This window comes from Neolamprologus brichardi, chromosome 11 (assembly GCF_056152115.1).
Source record: "Neolamprologus brichardi isolate AB-2024 chromosome 11, ASM5615211v1, whole genome shotgun sequence".
Lineage (NCBI taxonomy): Eukaryota > Metazoa > Chordata > Actinopteri > Cichliformes > Cichlidae > Neolamprologus > Neolamprologus brichardi.
Genome location: NC_142114.1, coordinates 16,959,891 through 16,981,609, shown reverse-complemented (window position 1 = coordinate 16,981,609; position 21,719 = coordinate 16,959,891). Strand labels below are relative to the sequence as shown.

Below are 21,719 nucleotides of genomic sequence, written 5' to 3'. Positions count from 1 at the left end.
CTAATAAGTGGCTGGTGAGTGTATATATAACACTTTCAAGAGGGAAAAAAGGATCGACAGTTACAGATCAATTTTATTATGAATGCGTTGCTGGAAGGGTAAAAGATAAAAAAGCCATTTAGATACGTGAAAAAAGCTTCCTGTTTTCCACATCGAATGGTTTAATTCTATTATAAAATGTGGTGGCATTTTAGTGGCTAAAGACAAAATAAGGCATTAATTTGCTCCAAACAAACTTATGAAGTTACATTTATTGAAAACCATATATAACTATTAACTGTACAATGTATATATTTTCATTGTTTTAGTAGTAATTACAATTTCATTACAGGCAGTCCACTACAGACATCTTTATGGCATTAGCAACTGAAGGGTAATACCCCATCATGGTCATACAGGAATTGGTCTTTAACACCATGGTCCCAGCTATGGCCATAGATAACAAAATGTTTAGGAAGGTAAATGGTCATAACTAGTCTCTTTAAACATCAAGGGTAAACATTTTGGCAAAAACTCCATTCAAAGTGTATAGAGACTCATCTATTTGGTAATATTACAAGCCTAGACCCAAAATGTTATACTCACATTCTGTAGCTGTGTAAGCACAGTGAAGCTGTGGTAGAATAGCTGCATTGTGCGCTCAAAGGAATACAAAATAAAAACAAAAGCAAAAAAATAACATCCTGGTAAGCAAAAGAGTTTTACTCCATTTTCTGCAGTCAGGTTTAAACAGTTCATGATCAACAGCCAGAATTTACAGGCTTATTATACAAAGGCATTGATTTGTCCAGGTATGACTGAAACATACAGTAAGTTGATGATGAACCAAGCAGTTGGCACACAAACTTCCTGATTGATGAACTGCACATGCTAATGATTTATTCTTTGTCCAAGTATCAGCAGGTTTGAATAAAAAAAAAAAATCCTCAAAGGGCTTCAACCTCTGTAGTTTGATTCAACTCATCAACATTTGGAAATACTTGTAGTCTCAAAATATATATTTCAGTTTTAAACATCAGTCTGTTGCCTACTTGAACAAACTGCCTCTGCTGCTGGCAAATTTCTCAAAGTGCAAGCTGTTCTTCTATCTGATTTACCACCTGATCTGACAACGCTGGGGATTAGTGCTGACTCTACAGCAGGATTTTAGAGTTTCAACATGATTTTGTTAACGGTCAGTCACATCCTCAAAAGCTAAGAGTCTTCAAAGTGCAACAGTTAATTCATGTCAGGTGACGCTAATGCTAGTGGATCTACTTTCTGAAACAAAACACTGCATCAGACAGAAGAGTGTTACCCTTTAGTTTGAATTGTTCTAGTGTTGTGATCTTCAGCGTGTTTGGGAAGAATAAATGTGAAATTTACTTCTTAACTGAGGCATGCAACGTCTGTTAAACATCACTATCACTGTGCCTCCACTGGTTAAGAAAAAAAGGCAGATTATGCAAACGTTGGTAATGGATACCCTTCAACGGATCCACTGCTTCTACTAATGTGGTGACCCTGAAAAGCTTGATCCTGCTGCTCTATGTGGATTTACTTGCATGAGAAAAATGATTACTTGTAGTCACTTTTTTCTCCACTGATACACAAAAGTGGCCGAGTCACATGCGCTCAGACTTTATGTTTTTTAAATGTAGTCAAAGGACTTTGATAGGTGAACGGAAATCAAAAAGATTAAAGTTTCATACATAAGAAGGAAAGGATAAAGGTACAGCTGTACTGTACAGTATCAGATAAGGCATTCCTTTCAGGGACTAAAGTTTTTATACTCAAACATCTGGATGTTGATGTAAGATGAGGCTATTTGATGATAGAGATGTGGCAATAATTTCACTGGCTCTTGGCCCAAGAGAATCTCAACACATATTTTTATAGCTTTTCATGTGTACAAACAATATTCTTTGAATTTAATCAGATTTCTCTTCATCTCAGCGTAAGGCAAAAACAAGAACAAAAATAAAACAGGTAGTGCTTCTTTGCATGCATACTGTTATGTATACATCCAACACATGCACTATCTGCACAAAAACCCATAAACATTCAATTGTTTTTCCCTCTCATCATCCCAGGCCGTGCTGTTTTCATGCTTCTCAGGGTACACTGTGCGTAATCCAACAGCTGTGTAATGACGTGCATTTTTCATCCATTTTGAAATTCACTATTAATCCCTGCAGAGATGCTTCAATGATGCGTGGCTTGGTTGGTTATCCCTTTCATTAATCCGTAGAAAAGCAGTTTCTGCAATTCGGGCTATTTGAAGTCTCTCAGCTACTCCTGTCCTCTCAGACTATGGATGGCAACAGAGATTATATAATTCAGTAGAGTGCTGATATGTCAATCAAATCAACCAATCCCTGATTAGAATCTGGTAATCCTCTCTCCAGAGTCTCCAACAATGAGACGGGCGATGGAAGGATGGATCTATAAAACATTAAGAGATCAGGAAAATGAATATTACTAATCACAAGTGTTAGCAAAACAAAGCAGCACAGAACACACAGTACTTAAGTGTTGAGAGTAGAAACATACAGTACGTAAGTTGCTGTTGGCAATGTGAATGAATAATCACAGATGATTAATTAAAAGCTTTTAAAGTACAGAACATGTAGTTATGTTAGTTATTACAAACTAAATTCAAACTGAGACAAATGAAAAGACCTAGGAATTTATCACTGTGGTTTTACTCAACAAGTATTATTTATGCTAAATCTTGTTTTTCTTTCTGACCTGTGCTTGAAGCGGCCCGTAGGGCACAAGCTCTCCGTCCACAGTGAGTGTTCCTCGTGCCGACAGAGGCTGCAGCCTGAATGCTTTACAGGTAATGTGGCTCACATATGGAGAGCTGACAGAGTGGTGGGTTCCTCTTTCCATGGCAAAGAAAAGTCTCAGTAGAGTTGCTCTAGAGATCCCTGCTCGCACAAAAGTCAGATGGATCAGCCCATCGTCAAACCTGGCCTGAGGTGCAGCAAAAAGGTCAGCCCCAAGGTGGGTCTGATAAAGGGCCAGGACCAGGACAAAGTCCCCTTCAATGGTGATCCAGTCTCGAGTGGGAAGGGGCTGGTCAAGAGGGGGTAACAAGTCATCCCTTGGTAGATTTAAAGGCAGCGAGAATGATGGACGGTTCTTGAAGGGTCCTGCTGGTTCAGCAATGTCAAAGTTAAAAGAAGAGGATGGCGTGCGTAAAGAGGGCGAGGGTGATGTGGAATTTGGGGTGTTAGGACGAGGAGCGAGGTAGGATGATGAGTGTGGGGAGGCACAAGAAGGAGATGAGGGGGGTGTGGGAGAAAGAGACAGGGAGAGAGAGTTGAGTTTAGGTGGGAGGGAATTTGTCTGGGAGTGCTGAAGGAGGGAGAGGGGCCTTGGCCGGGAGGCGTTTTGGTTTTTGTCCAGGGTTTTGGCCTTGTAAGAGAAGGGAGAATGACGAAAGGGAGAGGAGATCGTCAAAGCTCGCTCACGAGCGACATCCAGTGTGTATGAATCTTTCCGGTAGTAAGATCCATTCAGATCCATATCATCGACGCCATTTGAAGTGCCTGAATCTGCATCAGCCTCCTGACTGAGAGGCTGGTTGCGGAGAGCTTCGGCTATCTGGCTCGAAGGGGCTGAATTCTTTCTCACTGCCTGCCTGGTCTCATGAAGGACATCCTGGTGGGTGACGCCATCCTCTGGCTCTTCATCTGCCTCTCGCCCCATGACAACCCCATAGCTCTCTCCCAGCTCTCTCGCATGCAACACTCCCTCTCCTTCTACAGCACCACTGCTCCCTTCCCCATCCTTACCTCTATCGTCTTCCTCAATCTCCTCTGAGTATTGCTCTGCTGTTCCATCATCTTCCCTTTCATCCTTGATCCTCTCCAGCCTTTCTTCCCTTCCCATACTGCATTCATCCCTTTCATTTGATTCTGAACTTGTCCCTGATCTCTCTGAACAAGTGCCTGACCTCTCCTCCTCTGCTTCCATCTCCATCTGTCCCTCCCTCTCTCTATCTTCTGCCAGACTGCTTGCCCTCACCACACCAGTTCCTCCTCCCCTGGCCCTCTCCCTTCTTCTCTCCCTTTCCTTTTGCCTCTCTTCTTTTTCCCTCTCTCCCTCACCCCTGCGCAAGCTCCTCTGTTCACTGATGCCCATGTCAGAGCAGGTGCGATGGATAGGCGTGCGGCAGAAGCCCTCCAGGCCTTCTGTGATACTGCGGGAGAGCGGTCTCCTTGGTGGAGGTGTGGCATCTGGTGATGTGGTGACAACAGAGGGTGGTAGGAAGGAGAGACGACCCTTGTAGGATCGTAGAGAAGCTATGCGCACTAATGTGCCCAGGGTGAAGCGAGCTGAGCCAAGACCACGATACCTGGAAGAAGACAAGACTGCAAGTGAAGCTACATTTTGAAATTGACGTTACATAATCCAGAATAAATTAAAAGCCAGGCTTTTATGAAGAAAACAACATTAGATTAAGATTCTGAAAACTTGAAACACCCACCTCTCACTCTCAATGTCCACATCGGACACAAAGCCCCAGGCAACAGAAAGAAAGGAAAACAGTCTCCTGGGTGCTGCAGCACGGTTGCTGTTGGAAGGGGCGGGGCTTGTTGTCACAGAGACCAGGTCCATGGGTCGGACTCCGCCTCGACAGAGCAAAAAGCAGCAGTTCAAAAGGAGGGGCTCTCGAAGGCACATGTCATACCTGAGGAAATTTTTAAAAAAGACAACAAGACCATCCTTTCAGTAAAAATAAAGACAGATCTGTACAAAGACTAGATTAAACAAAACAAATATACATAATTCTACGGTCTTTTGTTTAGGAAAAAACATTGTTGTTTTTTATGTAGTTTATTTTAACAGAATAATCTGGGTATCCATGGGCTTTTTTGTAAGGTCAGTTTTCATAAAAATAAACTAAAATCATCTGACTACCTCAGAGGGTCTCAGGATCATCTAAACCTCCCAGCAGCCAGCAGATAAGGACGTTACATTGCACATAAATGTCAGGACAATTGGATATTCTTCTCGGAAGTTCAGTAAAGCAAAAGAGACATGCCATCATATGAATATAATAAGAAAATTCAGCACTAGCAAAGAGAGCATTCATTGACTCTGAGACCTTCTGTGATGCAGATCCAAGGAGGTTTAAATCATAAAAAATTATTTCTAGACTGAAGGATTCACGGCTAGAAAATGAACCTGGTATCAAAATGTAGATTAAAAATGAGCCTTTTCATTGGCTAAAAGTTGTTTTGACCAGTGGGATGAGATAGCTGGCTGAGGGTTTACAGAAAGTGCACTTTTTTAAGTTTCTCCAGAAACGTATCAGAAAACAGATCATTCTTTCCGGTATCACAGCTTGTTTCTGTTACTCTCTGTCAAAAATATTAAACTGGTTAAGTTTTGCTGTGAAAGAGTCTGCATATGCAATCTGTAATATGATTGGCTCGTTCAGAGGTCATAAAGTTTAAAGAATTAACTTGACTGCACCCGTTATCAGCAAACACAATCTAGACTGTCAGCATTACTTTAAATCATCCACTATGCAAACACTGAGGGAGATATGAAGACTTAATGTTCCACCTAATTCCACACTGTACAGGCAGCTGGAAGAAAAGCTTCAACCTAAAATGATGTGCTCACCCTGCGTGGTGATTGATGGAGCCAGCCAGTGCATTCCCAGAGCCGCAGGGTAGAATCCCGACAGGTGTTTTTATTGCTTGTTCCCAGTCTGAGCGCTCCATTAGCCCATTAATTACCTGCAGGAAAACAAGACAGAAGATTTAAATAATCACAGTGTTAGACATAGACATACATTTACGTGCCACAATTTCAGCCTGGTTGTCCTCTCAGGCCAAAAACACCTTACCTCATGCAGCAGACCATCCCCAGAAACAATGATGATGCCATCCCACTCTGGGAGTGATATCTCTCTGATGAGCTCTCTGGCATGGTTCTGGCGTTCTGAGGGAGGGTAATTACGTTAATGCCTGCAATATAAATGCATGCATTCTGACTCATTGGGGTGTTTTAGACCTCAGGGTGTTACCTGTCTGTATAAGGTTGTAGCTGATGTTGGACTCTCTAATCATTGGCAGGATTTGGGTCTGACACCACTGCATTGCCTGGCCTCTTCCACTGAAGGGATTGACCAATAACAGTAGTCGCCTGGGACGAGGTAGCAGACTTCTTGAAAATTCTTCACAAGAAAGACAGAACAGGATGGATTAATTAAAACCTGCACAGCTCTGGTCCAGGACAAAGAAAGTGGTTCAGCACATTTTCAAAACCAGCCAACTGGGACATAAGCTAAGCTGGTATTACAGTGTTGCCCAACCTTGGACTTTGAATGCATTTATCCATTTGAAGCCTCCTAAAGTTCTCCTGACAGAATACATAGCACACTGTCCTTCAAGAGTGAGTTTGTCAAATATTTAAAGTCAGATATATGATAAAGGGCACATTTAGACTTAAAACTATAGGTATTATAGTTGGTCAAAACTAAACAGCGGCATATGAAGAGAATGAAATTACTCTAGTCCTGTTCTATAAAACCTGTGGGGAAAGTAAATATCTAAGGATAAAATTCAATATAAACTGTAGTATGTTATAGATGAAACCACTGGTGCATGAGAGGATATTACGTGGCTGTGCTGTCACATAATCCTTGATTATGCAATATACCACGCTTCACGCTATTGTGCGGAAAACCCATCTGACCACACCTATAATGCCCGTCAGCATAAACATTCTCAGAATTGGGCCACTGAATGATTCAGAAGTGTGATTATGAATGCTACACAAGCAGAAATTAAAAAAAGAATGGCAGCTGCATCACTGCGAGTGAAGGGTATGCACTAAAGATCTCAGAAGACGAGGAGATTTAAGAGACTTAAGGATTAAAGAGTGAGCCTACAGACGAGGAAAAGAAAAACAGAAGATGGGAGATGCCGATTAACTCTGTGCCACACAGACAATGGAGACAAAAAAGTAAACACAAACACAAAGTTCACGCTGAGCTGTCAGATAACTGAGGATGGTGACTCCCCGCCCTCTGTCTCTGCATTAGACACTGAAAGATACAGACCACATGTGCAGGAAAGATAAGAGGAAGGACGTATAGCTTTAGATTGGAAAAAAACCCACAAAAAAAATTAAAGAAAACGATGCTGTCATGTGAAACACACAAAATCCAAAAGCTCTCGATGCTAAATCTCACAGCCTCTTACGGTGCATTAGTGTAAATCCTCATTTGTCTTTTATATAATGCCCCAAAATGTTAAACTAGTCTTGTTACCATTTGTGCCCTCAGTGAGGAAATGTAATACATTAAAGTCTTGGTTCCCTGTGACATTACGCTAGGCTTAGTAGAAGTTTACAAAGAGGGCATGGAGCAAAGTGGATTGATGCTACATTGTGTAGGTTTTCTACTGTAAACATCTGAAATTCAAGACTTTATCAAGGAGACAAATACAAAGGCTAAAGCTCCATAAACACTGTGATAAGCTATTAGTGTTACTCTTTTAATTAGGCCATCAGCTCAGTGTACAGTACCAACGATCAGGGCGAACTGTGGTTTACAGTTGCTGCCACTATCAAATCGATTTCAGCCTAGTCTTATATATTATAATAGAGCAGATGTAGTTGCATATAAGACATCGGAAAACTGAATTTAGCCTTAATTAATTTTTGCCTTATTGTTCACTAATTTGCTTTTTCTTCTATTAAATTGTGATAAAATAAAATAAAATAAAAACTGTCTGAATTACTCCTGGAAAATGTTCAAAAGCTTTGCTTCTACTGCCCATGGTCATTTATAATAAAAGTTTATCATTATGACATACTTACATTTAAGACAACATAATAAAATTCATGCAATAAAACAAACAAAAAAAAAATCACACTCTACAGTATATAAATACAGAAAATGTGTAGCTACTACTACAGTCTTTTGTATGTTCATTTAAAAACAAGATCTAAGCTGTACAAACAAACCTCAGGTAAAACATACACTCACCTGTGTTAGCAGTGACGGTCACACCTCTAAGTAGACACTGTACAGCAGCCGACCACCTTTCAGCTTCAGCTCTGCTTTCTGCCAGATAGGCCCTCACTTGCCTGCGCCGGGACACTCCTTTCCTTCGTTTTCCTGGTGGGTACCAGTACAGCACCAGCAGAGGGGGAGCAGGGGACCGGGGGCAGCTGCACCCCACCAACTCTAATAAGGGTAGCAGGAGACGAGCTTCTTTTCCAGGCCGGGGGGACAGGCGTTGTATATGTATGTGGGTGTGGGTGAGGGTCAGGGCGTAGTTGGATGCCGGAGCTGGAGTTGGAGGAGCAGCTGGGGACAGCCCTCCTGAACCACCGGGGCTGTTGGGACTACTGTTATTGTTGCTGTTGCTGCTTGTTCCCCAGCTGGCAAACTGGCCATGAAGGAGAGCTTCTGCTGGAGAAGGTGAGGAAGGTTCTGGGGATCGCATTTTCTTTGCTCAAAGTTAATCAGTCTAAAAAAAAACAAGGGCTTCTGAACTCAGATGCTTGAAGAGCTGGGCAATCTACCAGCTGTTCATGTTTTGCAGCACGAATCGAAAGACTATGTCTGTCGAGAACTTTCTCCCTAAAATCTCTTCAAAATCATTCTTTTTGTCAGTGCTTCAGTTTAAGGGGTAAAAGTCACAAAAAATGATCTTCCTGTCGTTCCAGTTCAGATATATGTCTTCATTTGAAAAGAATACAAATAACGTTTCCCAGTTTAATCCTTCTTCAAATTAGAGTATTTTGTATTGATCCAGTGAAGATGGGAACTGCTTAAGACCAGTCTTTGTGTCACAGTTAGAAACCTCCCATCAAGGTGTGATCTGTGGAGCTGTCAGCTCATACAGTTTGCTCCGAGTTGGAAAGTGGACAGAAAATACATCAACATAGTCACAACAAACAGGATTTTTATAAAATGTAGAATCAGTCATTTAAGCAAAAAAAAAAAAAAGTGTTCTTCACAAAGTATAAAAATAAGTTTACATTACAATGTAAAAGCTGCCTATTGTGATAGCAATACAAGGCAGCTGAGCAGCTACTTAACAATGACAATTCGCCTTAAATAATTACACAAATGGACAAAAATGAAACTCTTAGTTGCATTAAAAATGATCATTAAGTATGATCAAGACAAAACACAAACACACCTTGCTTAGACAAGGAGGCTACAACAATTAAATTAAATTAATGCACAAGATTTTTGTAAAGTAAGTTGCATTTTAAGTGTTGCCCAAAAAGTAATTAATGCCACAAAGATAGATTAGTGCAGACTTTTCAAGACCTTTGATACTTCTATTGCTATCTTGTTCTAAGTGACATAAAGGAGGCAGACAAAAGGAGTGACTAAGCCAGTTCCCCAGACAGTAGTGTGATAACATTCACTCAATCAAGTACTACCCCCCAAGAGGAGGAGCAACACAAAGACAGGTGAAAAAACAAAAATGACAACAGAAATCAAAAACAGAAACAAAACAAAAGACAAACAAGGAGACAGTTCCAGTTGGGTCCTTAGTTTATGTCATCTTAAAGTCCTTGAGTCAAGCCTCACGTTCCCTCCCAAATATCTCTGTTCCTGTTTGAGGACAAAGGAGAACAGCAGTTAGTGGAAAAAAACAACAGTAGGAAAAAGAAACAAAAGCAGGGGCCTGACTAAGAAGCAAGTTCAGCATACCCTGAATATTTTTTCCTTATCTGGTTTCAGTTACTCTAACATGCACTGATCAGCTCAATAACTTAACCCAGTGTTTTCCAAACTACCTGCAAGTGCGTTCTCTTGAAGGGGAATTGTATTGGCAGCTAACACCTAAACAGAAATATGGACAAGTCCATGCTATACAAGGAGACAAACCCTAATATTAGAAAAATCAAAAGATTTTTTAATGACCTAATACAGGCTGAAAGCAACACAGCTGCTACAGACAAAGCATTTATGTGTGTGTTCACTCACTTACTGTCCCAAGTAGGCAAACTTGTGGAGGAAATTACTGAAGCACAATACTTTGTCATTAAGACACAGGAGGATCTGACATATGTGTATGTAAAACATTTTAAATTCAGTGCCAGTGAGGTTAAACTGTGCGAGAACATGTAAAAAATAAAGGAAAATATGGTTTTCCTGTCTATTCACAATCTTTGTATAAAGTTTGTAAGAACAAGGCACAGATGTCCTGTTTTAAGATCATGCTACTAAAGGCGTACAGAACACTAAAACTACTTTAAACGTGCTAGCAGCAAATAGAAAAAAGCCTGTTCCTGTACAGCCAGTGAAAGCTTAGTTCACATTGCCAGCAGTAAGAGTCAGACCCGCTCCCGGTGGAAGTTGGACTCTATCAGGGCTGCCCTTTGTCACCAGTTCCATTTGCAGCTTTTGCAGACAGAATTTCTAAGTGCAGTAAGATTGTGGAAGGTTTCTGTTTTGGAGGCCATGGATAATCTCTCTGCTTTTTTGTGGAGTCATGCAATTTTTATTCATTTTTTTTGCCTCACCAGGAAGTGGCCTCCAGCACCGAGGTGGTTGGTAGCTTAGTGTGAAGTGGGATAAGAATTAGCGAATCTAAGGCTATGTTCACACTGCAAGCGAAAGCGCATCAAATCCGACTTTTTTGACCCTACCCTAAACTGTTGGGAAGACAACGTTGGAGAAACGTGAACATTTTATTTGTACTGTATAATCTGCAGATTCTGACAGAAACCTGTAACTATCATTTGAAGCACAGCTCCTCTCTAAAACTGCAATAAGGATAATTATTAGTTCATATGTATGTAACAAAATAACTTTATAACTTAAAGCAAAATTGGGAAACGTAAAGTCCGAAACAAGTCTTTATATTAAGGGCTGTCAGTCAAACAATACTGTTTGCTCTGGGTCTAAACAGAGCGCATTGTGTGTGACGTCTTCTTTTGCGCATGCGGGCCACTTTGAGGGTTCACACTAGAGCGCTTTTGCTGTCACATTTTATTTGTAGTGTGAACAAGCAGACAAAAAAATCGGATCTGATCAAAAAATCGTAATTGAGCATTAAGACCTGCAGTGTGAACGTAGCCTAAGACACAAGGTTCTCAGTCAGAAAAGGGGTGATTGCCCACTCAAGGTTAGAGAGGAGTTGCTGGCTGAAGTGAAGGAGTTTAACTATTTCTGGGTCTGATTCATGAGTGATGGGAGTATGAAAGACTGACTGGCACAGCATCAGCAATGATGTGGACGATAAACCGGTTTATTGCGGTAAAGAGAGAGCTGAACCTGATGGTTTACCCGTTGATCTACATTCCTACCCTCACCTGTGGACCCAAGCTCTGGGTAGTGAACTGAAATACTGACATCATCAACACAATCAGCAGATTAGAGATAGGGTGAGAAGCTTGGTCGTTTTGGAAGGGCTCAAAGTAGAGTCATTCCTCCTACACATCAAAAGGAGCCTGTTGTTGTTCAGGGATCTGACTGGGATGCTCCCTGGGTGCCTCCAAGGTGAACTGTTTTGGTCATGTCCTATCATGAGGACACTCTGGGGTACACCAAAGAGGCGCTGGAGAGATTATATCTCCCAGAAAGACTGTGGATACATTGGTGTCTTCCTGGAAGTACTAGGGGAGGTAATGGAGGGGGGGGGGGGGGGGGGGGGGGGGGCACTCTGGTAAGACTGCTGCCCATTCAAACCATGATAGTGGTAGATGGATGGATGGCACTAAGAATCCATAGTTTCTCATTTTCAAAATTTCTCAGACAAAAACTTCACACCCTCAAAATAGCAGTACCATTAGGTCCATGGGTCAGAAAAGATCATTTACTCTGGTAAAAAGCGAATCACCCTTTGTAACACTGAAAATCCAGTGTTATAGCTGATGTTACCTCAGTAAGAGCAGAATCTTGCTTGCCAGTACAAGCCTCAGCACTATGACCACACCACAATGCTGTGGTGATAACCATGACATGACTTTGCAAATATTTAAGAAATCAAAATTTAAGAAGCACAACAGTAAATTACATGAAATGAATAAAACTTTAGATTGATTGTACTGCACAAAAACAATACTTCAGTCAAGTACAGAGGAGGACATTGACGATAAGAAAACTGATTATGGGTACAGGGTGAAGCAATATAAGATTCGTTATGCCCTTTGACCTGAGGTGCGTCTGTGCTAAACCACGTAATGACTCAAGAGTCACACATCCTCAACTGGCTTGCTGAGACACTATTTTTTGTAGAGGAAAGGTTGCATGACAATTCATGTGTTTTATTTGTCTAATTCAGGGTAACTTCTGCCTAACAGGATTTAGGGACACAGTGTCTCTTTCACGGTTTAAATAACCTAACCTAAATAATTGTATTATATTTTACAGACTTTGCAAGAAGCATTAGTACAGTCTCATATTTGTACCAACCAAGGAGGTCTGGTATCACCTCTTATCAAAGAGCCATATCAGGATTTTCCCTGTATGTTAAATCTTTTATTTCCCTCAAAAAAGGTTTTAACCTTCTACCAAAGTAAAACAAACAGGTATGATTTTTGAAAGTGAGATTTCATTCAGTCAAGCTTAAACATAACTTGGGTTTACAACATGCCCCCATATAATAGGAAAACGCACAGACTTCTGCATAAAGTACTTATGTTGACCCTAGAAAAACCCTGGATATATAATCAAAATACACCGAAACACATGTATTATTTTCAAATTACATTACACGTGAGGTTACAGCAATGTTAAATTACCAAGTCAGCAGGAGACAGATCATTAGACTTTAGCCCATAAAGTACAATTGCTGCAGTCTCACCTGGGACTTCGGTTTACCCTAAATTAATAAACTATTCACATCTTTCAACTTTTATAGCAGTCAGGAAACATTATGCAAGCTGCGGTGTAGACAAAATCAATACTTGGCTGATGTCCCGTCCTGATAAAGCACACACACAGAAAAAGACCCTACCGATGCCCATTGTTGCACCTTACCCTGTCCTTGAATCGCAGGGCGGGGACACCCAAAAATAATAATAATAATACTAATAATAATAATACTATGCTCCGGCTAATTTTGGTCTCCCACACAATGAGGTTGTCTTTGAGAGACTTCAAAGTACTTTTGGCCAATTTTCGATAAGGGTACACTTTTGAATTCGAGGTCGCTCTTGTAGTAAAGGCGTTATTAAACATTTATTAGCAGCTTGTCTGGTAGTAAGAGCTACGTCTATGTCGTTAAACTTTAATGCTACATGGATTTGACAGGCTGTTAGCCTGCTAACCTGCTCATGTTTAGCTGTATTTTGACAGTTACAGCACAGGCGAGCTAGAGCCGATAATTCTAGCTTGTAGTGCCAGAAATGAGAAGGTGAAATATGAACTGCAGGAAGCGTGTCTTTGTGTACGGTAAACAGAGCTGCTAAGCAATAGTTGTGAATTGAGCGTCACTAACATTAGCTAATGTAAACGGCTGACACGCTGCACAGGGGCTAACTAGGGGCTTGCTAACTGACATGTAGCCCCAGTTCAACCCGACTAATATATTCAAATATAACTTCACAAAAGATTAGTGAGGAACACTATGGACAAATTGAAAAGAAAATGCCCCCTTTTTTCCGCTGGGTTAAATTAAATACTTAAATTAGCGCATAGGATACATGGTTTTAGCTAGCAGTTATTAAGACCCTATCAAAATGAGCAACAAGAAAAGTTGTTTTCGAGCTTTGTATGTCACCAGAAGCATATCTGTATAACCCATGTTTAATATAATTTCATGGTTTTTAAAGAAGAAAAGAAAAAGCCCCAACTACCTCATCTTGGCTCCCCTCTTTCGACAGATAGCCTCTGAATGCTGTGGCTCGGTGCAGGAAGTATGTGGAGACGCAGGAGCAGCAGCTCTGAGCGGCGGAGAGGAAATCCAATGACGATAAGGAAAACAGAACACCCACCCACCGACATTCTCCAATCATTGACAGACCAGCACTTCCTGGCCAACTCACTTGTTATCAGGCCGGCTGATAAATGCCAATTAAAAGACGTGTCCTGTAACATTTACGTGGGGACCTCAGTTTATTAGCCACATGCCATTCTTGTCCTCCAGCATGGCTGGTGCTTTAACACGAGCTCCACCATATTAACAATGAAGGGTGTATTTTGCAGAGAGCAAGCACTCAAACAAAAACACAGAAGACATTTTGTACAACCAGCCTTTTATTGGTAGCAGAGTGAAAACAAAAACGCATTAGTTCTTGTAGCCGCAGCTGGCTCTGCGACCACGGGCTCTCTCGAACTTCCTGCCCTTGGAGCGGACGTAGGGCCTGGAGAAAGACACAAAAGGGTTTAAATTTAGCATATCTAACACATAAGATTAAGTTCCATTTGTCCCTTGAACTCAATGTCAGTGGTAAAAATTGATCTCTTATTTTTCCAGTGGGAAAAGACTGAAGCAGGTATTTGAATGAAGCCTTTCATAGCTGGGCCTTTACATCATCCTGTGAGTCACAATCCAGCTATGTTGATGGATCATCCATCATCCTAAGAGCTTCATTTGTTTGGGACAAAGTGCTGGAATTTTGTTTGGGAACACATTTCCATCAATGCCTTATTACCTTACATCAGCCTCACATGTCTTTACTTGTTAAAGGTAGGTTTCATCAACATATAAAGTACTTTAGAAGTGTCTTCTGATTTATTGCAAGAGTCTTTTTATAACATCATTATTAACATGTGTGAAAGACATTGTTCTACACTGACAACCAACAGCACCTCTGAACTCCTCAAACCTTAAAACTATTGTATTTAAAAACATCAAACACTGATTAAATCAAGAGATATGTACCATGTCTACCACCTGTAAGATTAATTTACTAATTATGACTGAAGTGCTTACCACTTCAATCATGCTTTGAATAGGGCGGAAATTTCTAATTCACTTTTGCAATCTGGTCCTAGGAGACGAGCCCAAGAAACAGCTGGATGTGTATTTACTAAGTCTGAATGTAAACCTTTAAAAAAAAAAAAAAAAGCATGCCAGAATAAGGAAATCTTTTAATTCTGGCCTTTGTGGACTCCTGGGAATTTAAAGCATGAAGCAACAGTGGACTACTGAGAATCCCTTGAGCAGTTTTCAAACATGCATTGGTATGATGACCATCAAAAACTTAACCACAAGAGCACAAAACTATGTCCAGACATTCTGAATATGTCACTTCCTGCTAAAACTAAACATTGATTAGTGATTAGGGAACTATGAGGCTTATAATCTCCTTATGTGTGCTACAGACAAGAAAGGGCAAGTTAAGGCAAGTGTGGACAATGGTCTCCCTGATTCTCTCAACGCAGTCCTGAGTACATGCACATAACCAGTTTTAGTTAAAGGCTAAGTAGGGCTGTGCGATATGACCAAAATCTCATATCCCGACATAAAACATCTATCGTTCGATAACGATATAAATCACAAAATTTTAACATTTTCTATAAATTCTGTGAATCTCGGGCAGCTCGACTTGCGTGAAGTGTTTCCAGCTGGGCGTCATGTACCTGGAGTCCAGTGTTTTAACCGATGCATGAAACTACACATTTTTAGTCATAAGTTGTAATGGCTGCCATTTTCTTTGTGAGTATTTATTACACGGCGTGCTGCGGGGAAAAGCCTGTTCTAACGTTTGAGTCCAAGGTTTATTTTTTAGCACCTGACGGCTCTTTTTTGCTTCTCATCCGTAAACACTGCATACTCTTTCACGTGACTCAGTTTATTTGGAAGAGTCTCAACAGGATCTTGAGCTTTATTGTGAAAGGTTTATGTGGAAAATAAACAAGCGGATACGCGATGGTCGTTGTTGCTAACGACAACTAAAAACAGGCGCTTGTCCGTCCGTAGTGTGCTTATATAAGAGAGAACTTTAAGAAATTAATATAGCCACTACAGTGACCATCAAAACGATGAAAAAATATTGCAGTAAACAGTTTATTTTGCGATACCACGAAACAAATGATAGCGTAAAATGAAACGATATATGTTTTTATATCCTCATCCGATATATAATGTTATATGGAACAGCCCTAAGGCTAAGTAGTTTTTTACAACAGCAACTTCACATCAGATGTACACTTACTTGGTGTGGCTGTGAGGGGTTCCAGGAGCCTTTCCAAAGTGCCTGTAAACCTCTCTGGCTTTACGGGGTCCTGGAGGAAAAGACGATATTAAAGGTTAAAATATACACACACACACACGTAAATATGTACACATACACAAGTCATAACTGATGGGAGACCCGGACCCAGTTCCAATCAAACATCACTCCAACTCGGATTTAGTTCAAGTATTCTTTTAAAAATATATATAATTTGTATAATAATAATAATAATAATAATAATAATATGTATATAATTTGTTTCCTTTTCCTTATGTCAGATATTAAATTAAGTGCAAGAATCACGATCGTGGCTCAAGAGTTGGCAGTTCGTCTTGTAATCGGAAGGTTGCCGGTTCGAGCCCTGGATCCGACAGTCTCGGTCGTTGTGTCCTTGGGCAAGACACTTCACCCGTTGCCTACTGGTGGTGGTCAGACGGCCCGGTGGCGCCAGTGTCCGGCAGCCTCGCCTCTGTCAATGCGCCCCATTACCAGTGTGCGAATGGGTGGATGACTGAATGTGTAAAGCGCTTTGGGGTCCTTAGGGACTAGTAAAGCGCTACACAAATGCAGGCCATTTACCATTTAAGTGCAAGAATCACATTTTAGTACGGACTAGATTTGTAAATATTAGGGAAGCACCAATGCAAGTTTTTCGAAGTTATAATGCTCCGACTTCAGGTGTCTGCTGATGCTGAATATGACGTCCTAACTTCTGTTTGCTTCCTACATGCTATGCTATCTCCACCTGCACCAAACAGTGAACTGCTGCTGAGGTGTGACAAATTAATCACAAATGAATCGATCCGCCAATACGAGATAAAGCTGTTTGAATCAAGAGTCAAATATCACACTGATAGATCCTTACCAGATATACTAAACACCTGAAGGAACAAGAAGACTGTGAAAGCCTTAAGAGTGTAACAGACCCTAAAATCTAATATTGGCACTTATTTAATGTAATTATCGAGGCTATTTGAGGAAGAAAAAAAAGCAGATGACAAATGTTTAACACAATGCTGCAACATTATAGTATGTAATTACCTAAGCTAAACTAAAAATTTACATGTGAACTGAACTAAAGTGATTGTTTGAAGTTAGAAAACTGTAATAAAATAACAAGAGGACGCGTCCTTAGTTTTAGTATTCGTTGGTTTGGTGAACTGTGTAATCGCAGCTTGCCTAATGACACTTTGGATGTCTTCAAGACTGATTCTACCAGTTTCAATTCTACTACTTAAAACCTGTTAATGATTATCCTAAATATTGTACCTTGGGCATACAATATCCACCTAATAATCAAGTATAAAGCTAACACAGAAACTAATAAAAACTTAACATTCTCAAACAATTTAAAAAAAAAAAAAAAAAAAAAAAAAAATCAGAAACAAGCAATCTGCTCTGGAAAAATATTGAACTTCAACCCAGTCATCAGTTCTTATTGCATGTGATTATTGGTGTTATTTGCCAATTTCTTGGTTGTACCGATATTTAAATGAGTAAAATTTAATGCTTGGTTGTCTCTAATGACAATAATGACTGAACATTCCCTCAAAAAAAAAAAAAGTCAGGTGAACAAATCTTATGTGGTTTCAGATAGGCTAAGACAGTGTTCTCTTGTGCTGAAATAAGATATTGACTGCCATTGAAAGCAGAAAAATACATTGTTGTTTGATGTACAATCCTCATCCATTGCAGTTTGATGTACAATCCTCATCCATTGCAGTGTGTTCTTAGCCTCCAAATAGCCACTGAAGCTCAACCACTACAGCTTCAGCAAACTGCACACTTAAGCTGTTATCTGGTACATCTTCCTTATTGGCCAGTTTCTAGGGTATCCGGTGGAAACAGCTCGTTTCAAAAATAGGATCTCCAACTCAATATGTTCAGTTACCTGACAGCAGCACCGTGCCTTGTCCTTTGGGAGAAGCCAAAGCCAGCTGGTCGAAGGTCATCACCTGACCTCCTGCCTTCAGGATCCTACGGCGGGCACCATCAGTCACCCTCAGAGCACAAATCTGTGGGACAGTAAGCAAGAGGTGAGGTCTGATTTGAGATTTTTTTTAAGCCACCTTTACAATGTTGAAGAAGCAGTTAGTAAATGTATTTTCTGGTGGGGGTGGGAGTGAAGTTGAACTGTTTTTTCTTAAATGTAAGGCCTACCTTGAGCTTGGGGATATCCTGAATCCTGACATCATCAGTGACTGTTCCCACGACGACAGCGATTTTGTTCTCACGGCCGGGAAGCTTCATCTTACGGATCTAGGGGAAAAAAATAAACAAAAAAAAAAAAAGAAGAAGAAGAAGAAATTGAGGCAAATCAATGTGTGATTATAGAACTGATAACAGGGAGCACTAAAATAAAAATCCAGTGATTTGTTTTACAGAATCTCTAAAGACGCGTTAAAAACTAAATGGAAAGAGTAGCAGAGATGCACCGATCCAGGGCGCATAATCAGCCAACTTTCCAACATTCTGGTTCCAACAACCAGCCTCCTACATGACCGACTGCGAGGCTTACCATTTCATGAATGCACAACACATGCACGGTGCTGCAGAAAAGAAGTTGCACTCACACACTAACAGCTATACCGGACATGCTGCGAATGTGGGTTTCACTGTGAGCGAAAACAACAAGTTGTCCACTTATGTTAGGAATATTCATACCAGGAAAACCAAATCTAACCAAAACCTAAACACAGACATTTTAAATAAACTCAAACGAAAAACATCTAGAACTAAAGCAATCCAAAGCTCAGAGACAGCCACCAGTCAGCAGCCTCAGTATGCGCAAAGGGTCAAAGTAGTTAAGAGGAAAATTATGGCAATGAGCAACATTATTATTCCAGTACCCAGCATTTGTCTTCTTACACAAATCTGCTGAACCTGCTTTGATTGATGTGATCAAATCTGTCAGGTAACAGTAGACATACAGCAACTCATTTTCCATTAAATTTTTCTACCTCTTTCCATCCATTGTTTCATTTGTTCAAACGAGAGATCCTGTAACTTTCTGCAGCTTGGGCGAAACTGTAAAGTGAGCCTCTTTTATTAGAAGAGTAACTTCTTCCTTAAAGAATTAATTTTGTTAGTATATGCTGTCAATTGTAGTCCTTAGAAAGGAAATACACTCAAAAAATTGGAAATCTGAAACAGTAAATTGCAATTAGTGCATCTCTCATAAGAAGAAAGGAATACTATATTACCCCCATGTACAGTACAAAATTCAAAACCTTAGAGAAGCCCTGATAGCCCTCTTCCAGCTTTATTTTAGGTTCACTGCACAGTTCGGTACATTAGGCCAGGGACGCTGAAGACTAACCCATTAACCTGGACACCATAGTAAAAGCAAACAGGAGGATATATGCGTGAAAATCAAAGTGAGAGGAAGAAAGACCTACCAGGCGGGAGACAGCAATGGGAGGCCTGTTGGTTCTGCTCATGAACAGCCTCCTCAGGACGACCCTGTTGAAGGGAGCATTGGAGCGGCGGGCCAAGAACCTGTACAACTGTTAAAGGAAAAACACCAGGAATGTCAGGATTACAGGTTTCAGACTGTTCAATAGTTAAAATGCACAAGCTACCATTTCAAACTTCACACAGCTAGAAATTAATCTTACCTTGACCAGGAGCCTCAGATAGATATCCTGGCTCTTTGGCTCCTTCCTGTGCACCTTACGGTCCTTGTTGTGCCTGATGTCAACTCCCTGGAAAATTGATTAGAAGCAGATTCATATATTAATCAGGTAAGAAGAACATATAATCTTGACCAAGAACACCTCATACATCTAACCCTCAACTGTTTATCTTTAAAATAAAAAAATATAACACCGAAAACAAAATAGCATACATTTAAGAGGGATATTACACACTACATAGCTCATACTCATCCACATAACAGCGGCCGATACACACGTTGACACTCTGCAGCTAACCGCTAACTCTGAACGGCACAGCAAACATGCACATAGCGTCAAATAAGGACACTTCTGATCTTACGACACATACGTTAAAGTTGGGACAAAAATAAACAGTGACCTGTGATAATATATGGCATCTTTAATCCATTGTAAATCTGACTTATTCTCAACTTGAAGGCGTACAGCTACCACCGGTGTCGGCTCCCAAGAATATAGGCTAATGTGAATTATAAAGTCAAATAACACGACATCTTAGCACGACTCGAACATAAAGTATGTTTATAACGTGTAAATGGTTTCATCTAAAACATCAGGTGGTTTAATTCAGAGGATGACCGCGGATAGTCTGACTATCGTGTTTTAGAAATTCTGTTAGCAGGACCTACCATCTTGGACTCAGAGCGAAAAGGGAAAAGGAAGACCCGAGGTCTCGCGATAAGCTGTGCGCTTAGATCTCAGGCGCCTGATTGGTTAGAGAGCATGCGTTTCCTGCCCCAACAGCTCGGATGATATAAGATGGCGCCTCCAGTGGTAGAAACAGAAAATGAGCATTTCTCGAGTTCACCTTTTCGCATCTTTTTGGTTTAATTTAGTTCTAAGTATTTAAGCAAATTAGTACATTGAGTAAAATACTAGAAGGATAATTTTTTTATCAGGCATTTTGAAAATAAACACGGAATTTCACCCAAAAAGTAGTTTTATATCACAGAGCTTTAAAAATGAATTGTTTAGATTACATTTTGTATCAGAAATGGTTTAGCAACAGGAGCACATATGAACAAATTGTTTTGGTTAGTCAAGTGGAAAATTTTACGTGACCTCATTATTAAAATTATAATAGCCTTCGTTTTTACCAGGCATTCATACCCGGTAATGTGTGTTTTCCATGCTACATCGCTGCACCATGCATTCTGCAAATGAAGCTGAGGCCACAGGGTGTCGCCAAAATGCAAAAAAAGCGACATCATATTTGAATTTCAGTATGTTTTAATGCTCCCTGACCTCTTTATTCCTCTCAGATCTCTGCCTGGGGGTTTTGACATTTGCAGTGCCGTTTTATTACTACCCCGTTTTTCTATGCTGATATCTCAAGTGGTTCTTGTTGTGATAATGATTTTTGATCTATGCATATTGGAGGATTAACAGCCCAAAACGGTCGCACGACTGAAAAATCGGCTCAAAATGGGCCAAAAAAATCGCACAATGTATGCCCAGGGAGCACCTGAAGGAAGTGGTGGTGTACACTAAGTATTCATTCAAATACTATGTTTAAAAAGAAAAAAACAACAACACCCAGAAGTCAACAGGTTATGATCTCAAACACATTCCCAGATGTTTGAGTTAGTAAGCTGCAAATTTGAGATAAGCCAAATTTATTGACGGTGAAAATTTCTTTTGTTTTGATTCAATAGCGGAAAATAAACTTTAGTATTTCATATTTTGGTAAAGTTGGAAGTGAAGTAGAACATATAATGTTATTAAATTAATAGCCATTAACATGATGAAATCATTTTATACACAGAAACACAGTTAAACCAAACTGTTTGTGTATCTGTACAATGTATTTTCCCACTTTGTTCTTTAATGTGACAAACTAAAAACTCACGTTAATCAACCAAAGTAACTTACACAGAGAAAGAGACACGCTGAGCAGAATTCTATTTGATGCTTTTAATTACATTAACACGGGACACCTCC

General features: G+C 40.3%; 2 protein-coding genes across 2 annotated transcripts; both read right to left on the bottom strand.

Moving 5' to 3' along the window:
* Positions 1-61: 61 nt before the first annotated feature.
* sphk2 (sphingosine kinase 2) lies at positions 62-13,964 on the bottom strand. The gene is made up of 8 exons (XM_006804820.3): positions 13,780-13,964; positions 7,997-9,586; positions 6,029-6,178; positions 5,849-5,943; positions 5,623-5,738; positions 4,478-4,681; positions 2,731-4,345; positions 62-2,424 (listed from the first exon to the last, which is right to left on the bottom strand). The coding sequence occupies exons 2-8, from the start codon at positions 8,457-8,459 to the stop codon at positions 2,362-2,364; spliced, it is 2,706 nt and encodes a 901-aa protein (XP_006804883.2). The 5' UTR covers positions 8,460-9,586; positions 13,780-13,964; the 3' UTR covers positions 62-2,361.
* A 197-nt stretch (positions 13,965-14,161) lies between these two features.
* On the bottom strand, positions 14,162-20,491 carry rpl18 (ribosomal protein L18). Its single transcript, XM_087848234.1, has 7 exons — positions 20,408-20,491; positions 19,722-19,808; positions 19,503-19,610; positions 18,265-18,363; positions 17,996-18,119; positions 16,084-16,153; positions 14,162-14,286 (listed from the first exon to the last, which is right to left on the bottom strand). The coding sequence occupies exons 1-7, from the start codon at positions 20,408-20,410 to the stop codon at positions 14,211-14,213; spliced, it is 567 nt and encodes a 188-aa protein (XP_087704360.1). The 5' UTR covers positions 20,411-20,491; the 3' UTR covers positions 14,162-14,210.
* Positions 20,492-21,719: the final 1,228 nt, after the last annotated feature.

What these genes read in the sequence shown, in the direction of transcription:
- sphk2 (XM_006804820.3), bottom strand. Translation starts at nt 8,459, where the DNA reads ATGCGATCCCCAGAACCTTCCTCACCTTCTCCAGCAGAAGCTCTCCTT. An exon ending in GTGGACATTGAGAGTGAGAG is followed by an intron (nt 4,346 to 4,477) that starts GTGGGTGTTTCA and finishes GTCTTCTTCCAG; the next exon opens with GTATCGTGGTCTTGGCTCAG. An exon ending in ACGGGCCGCTTCAAGCACAG is followed by an intron (nt 2,425 to 2,730) that starts GTCAGAAAGAAA and finishes AATGTTTTATAG; the next exon opens with ATCCATCCTTCCATCGCCCG.
- rpl18 (XM_087848234.1), bottom strand. An exon ending in CCATTGCTGTCTCCCGCCTG is followed by an intron (nt 18,364 to 19,502) that starts GTAGGTCTTTCT and finishes TTTTTCCCCTAG; the next exon opens with ATCCGTAAGATGAAGCTTCC. An exon ending in AGGCACGGTGCTGCTGTCAG is followed by an intron (nt 16,154 to 17,995) that starts GTAACTGAACAT and finishes CTTTTCCTCCAG; the next exon opens with GACCCCGTAAAGCCAGAGAG.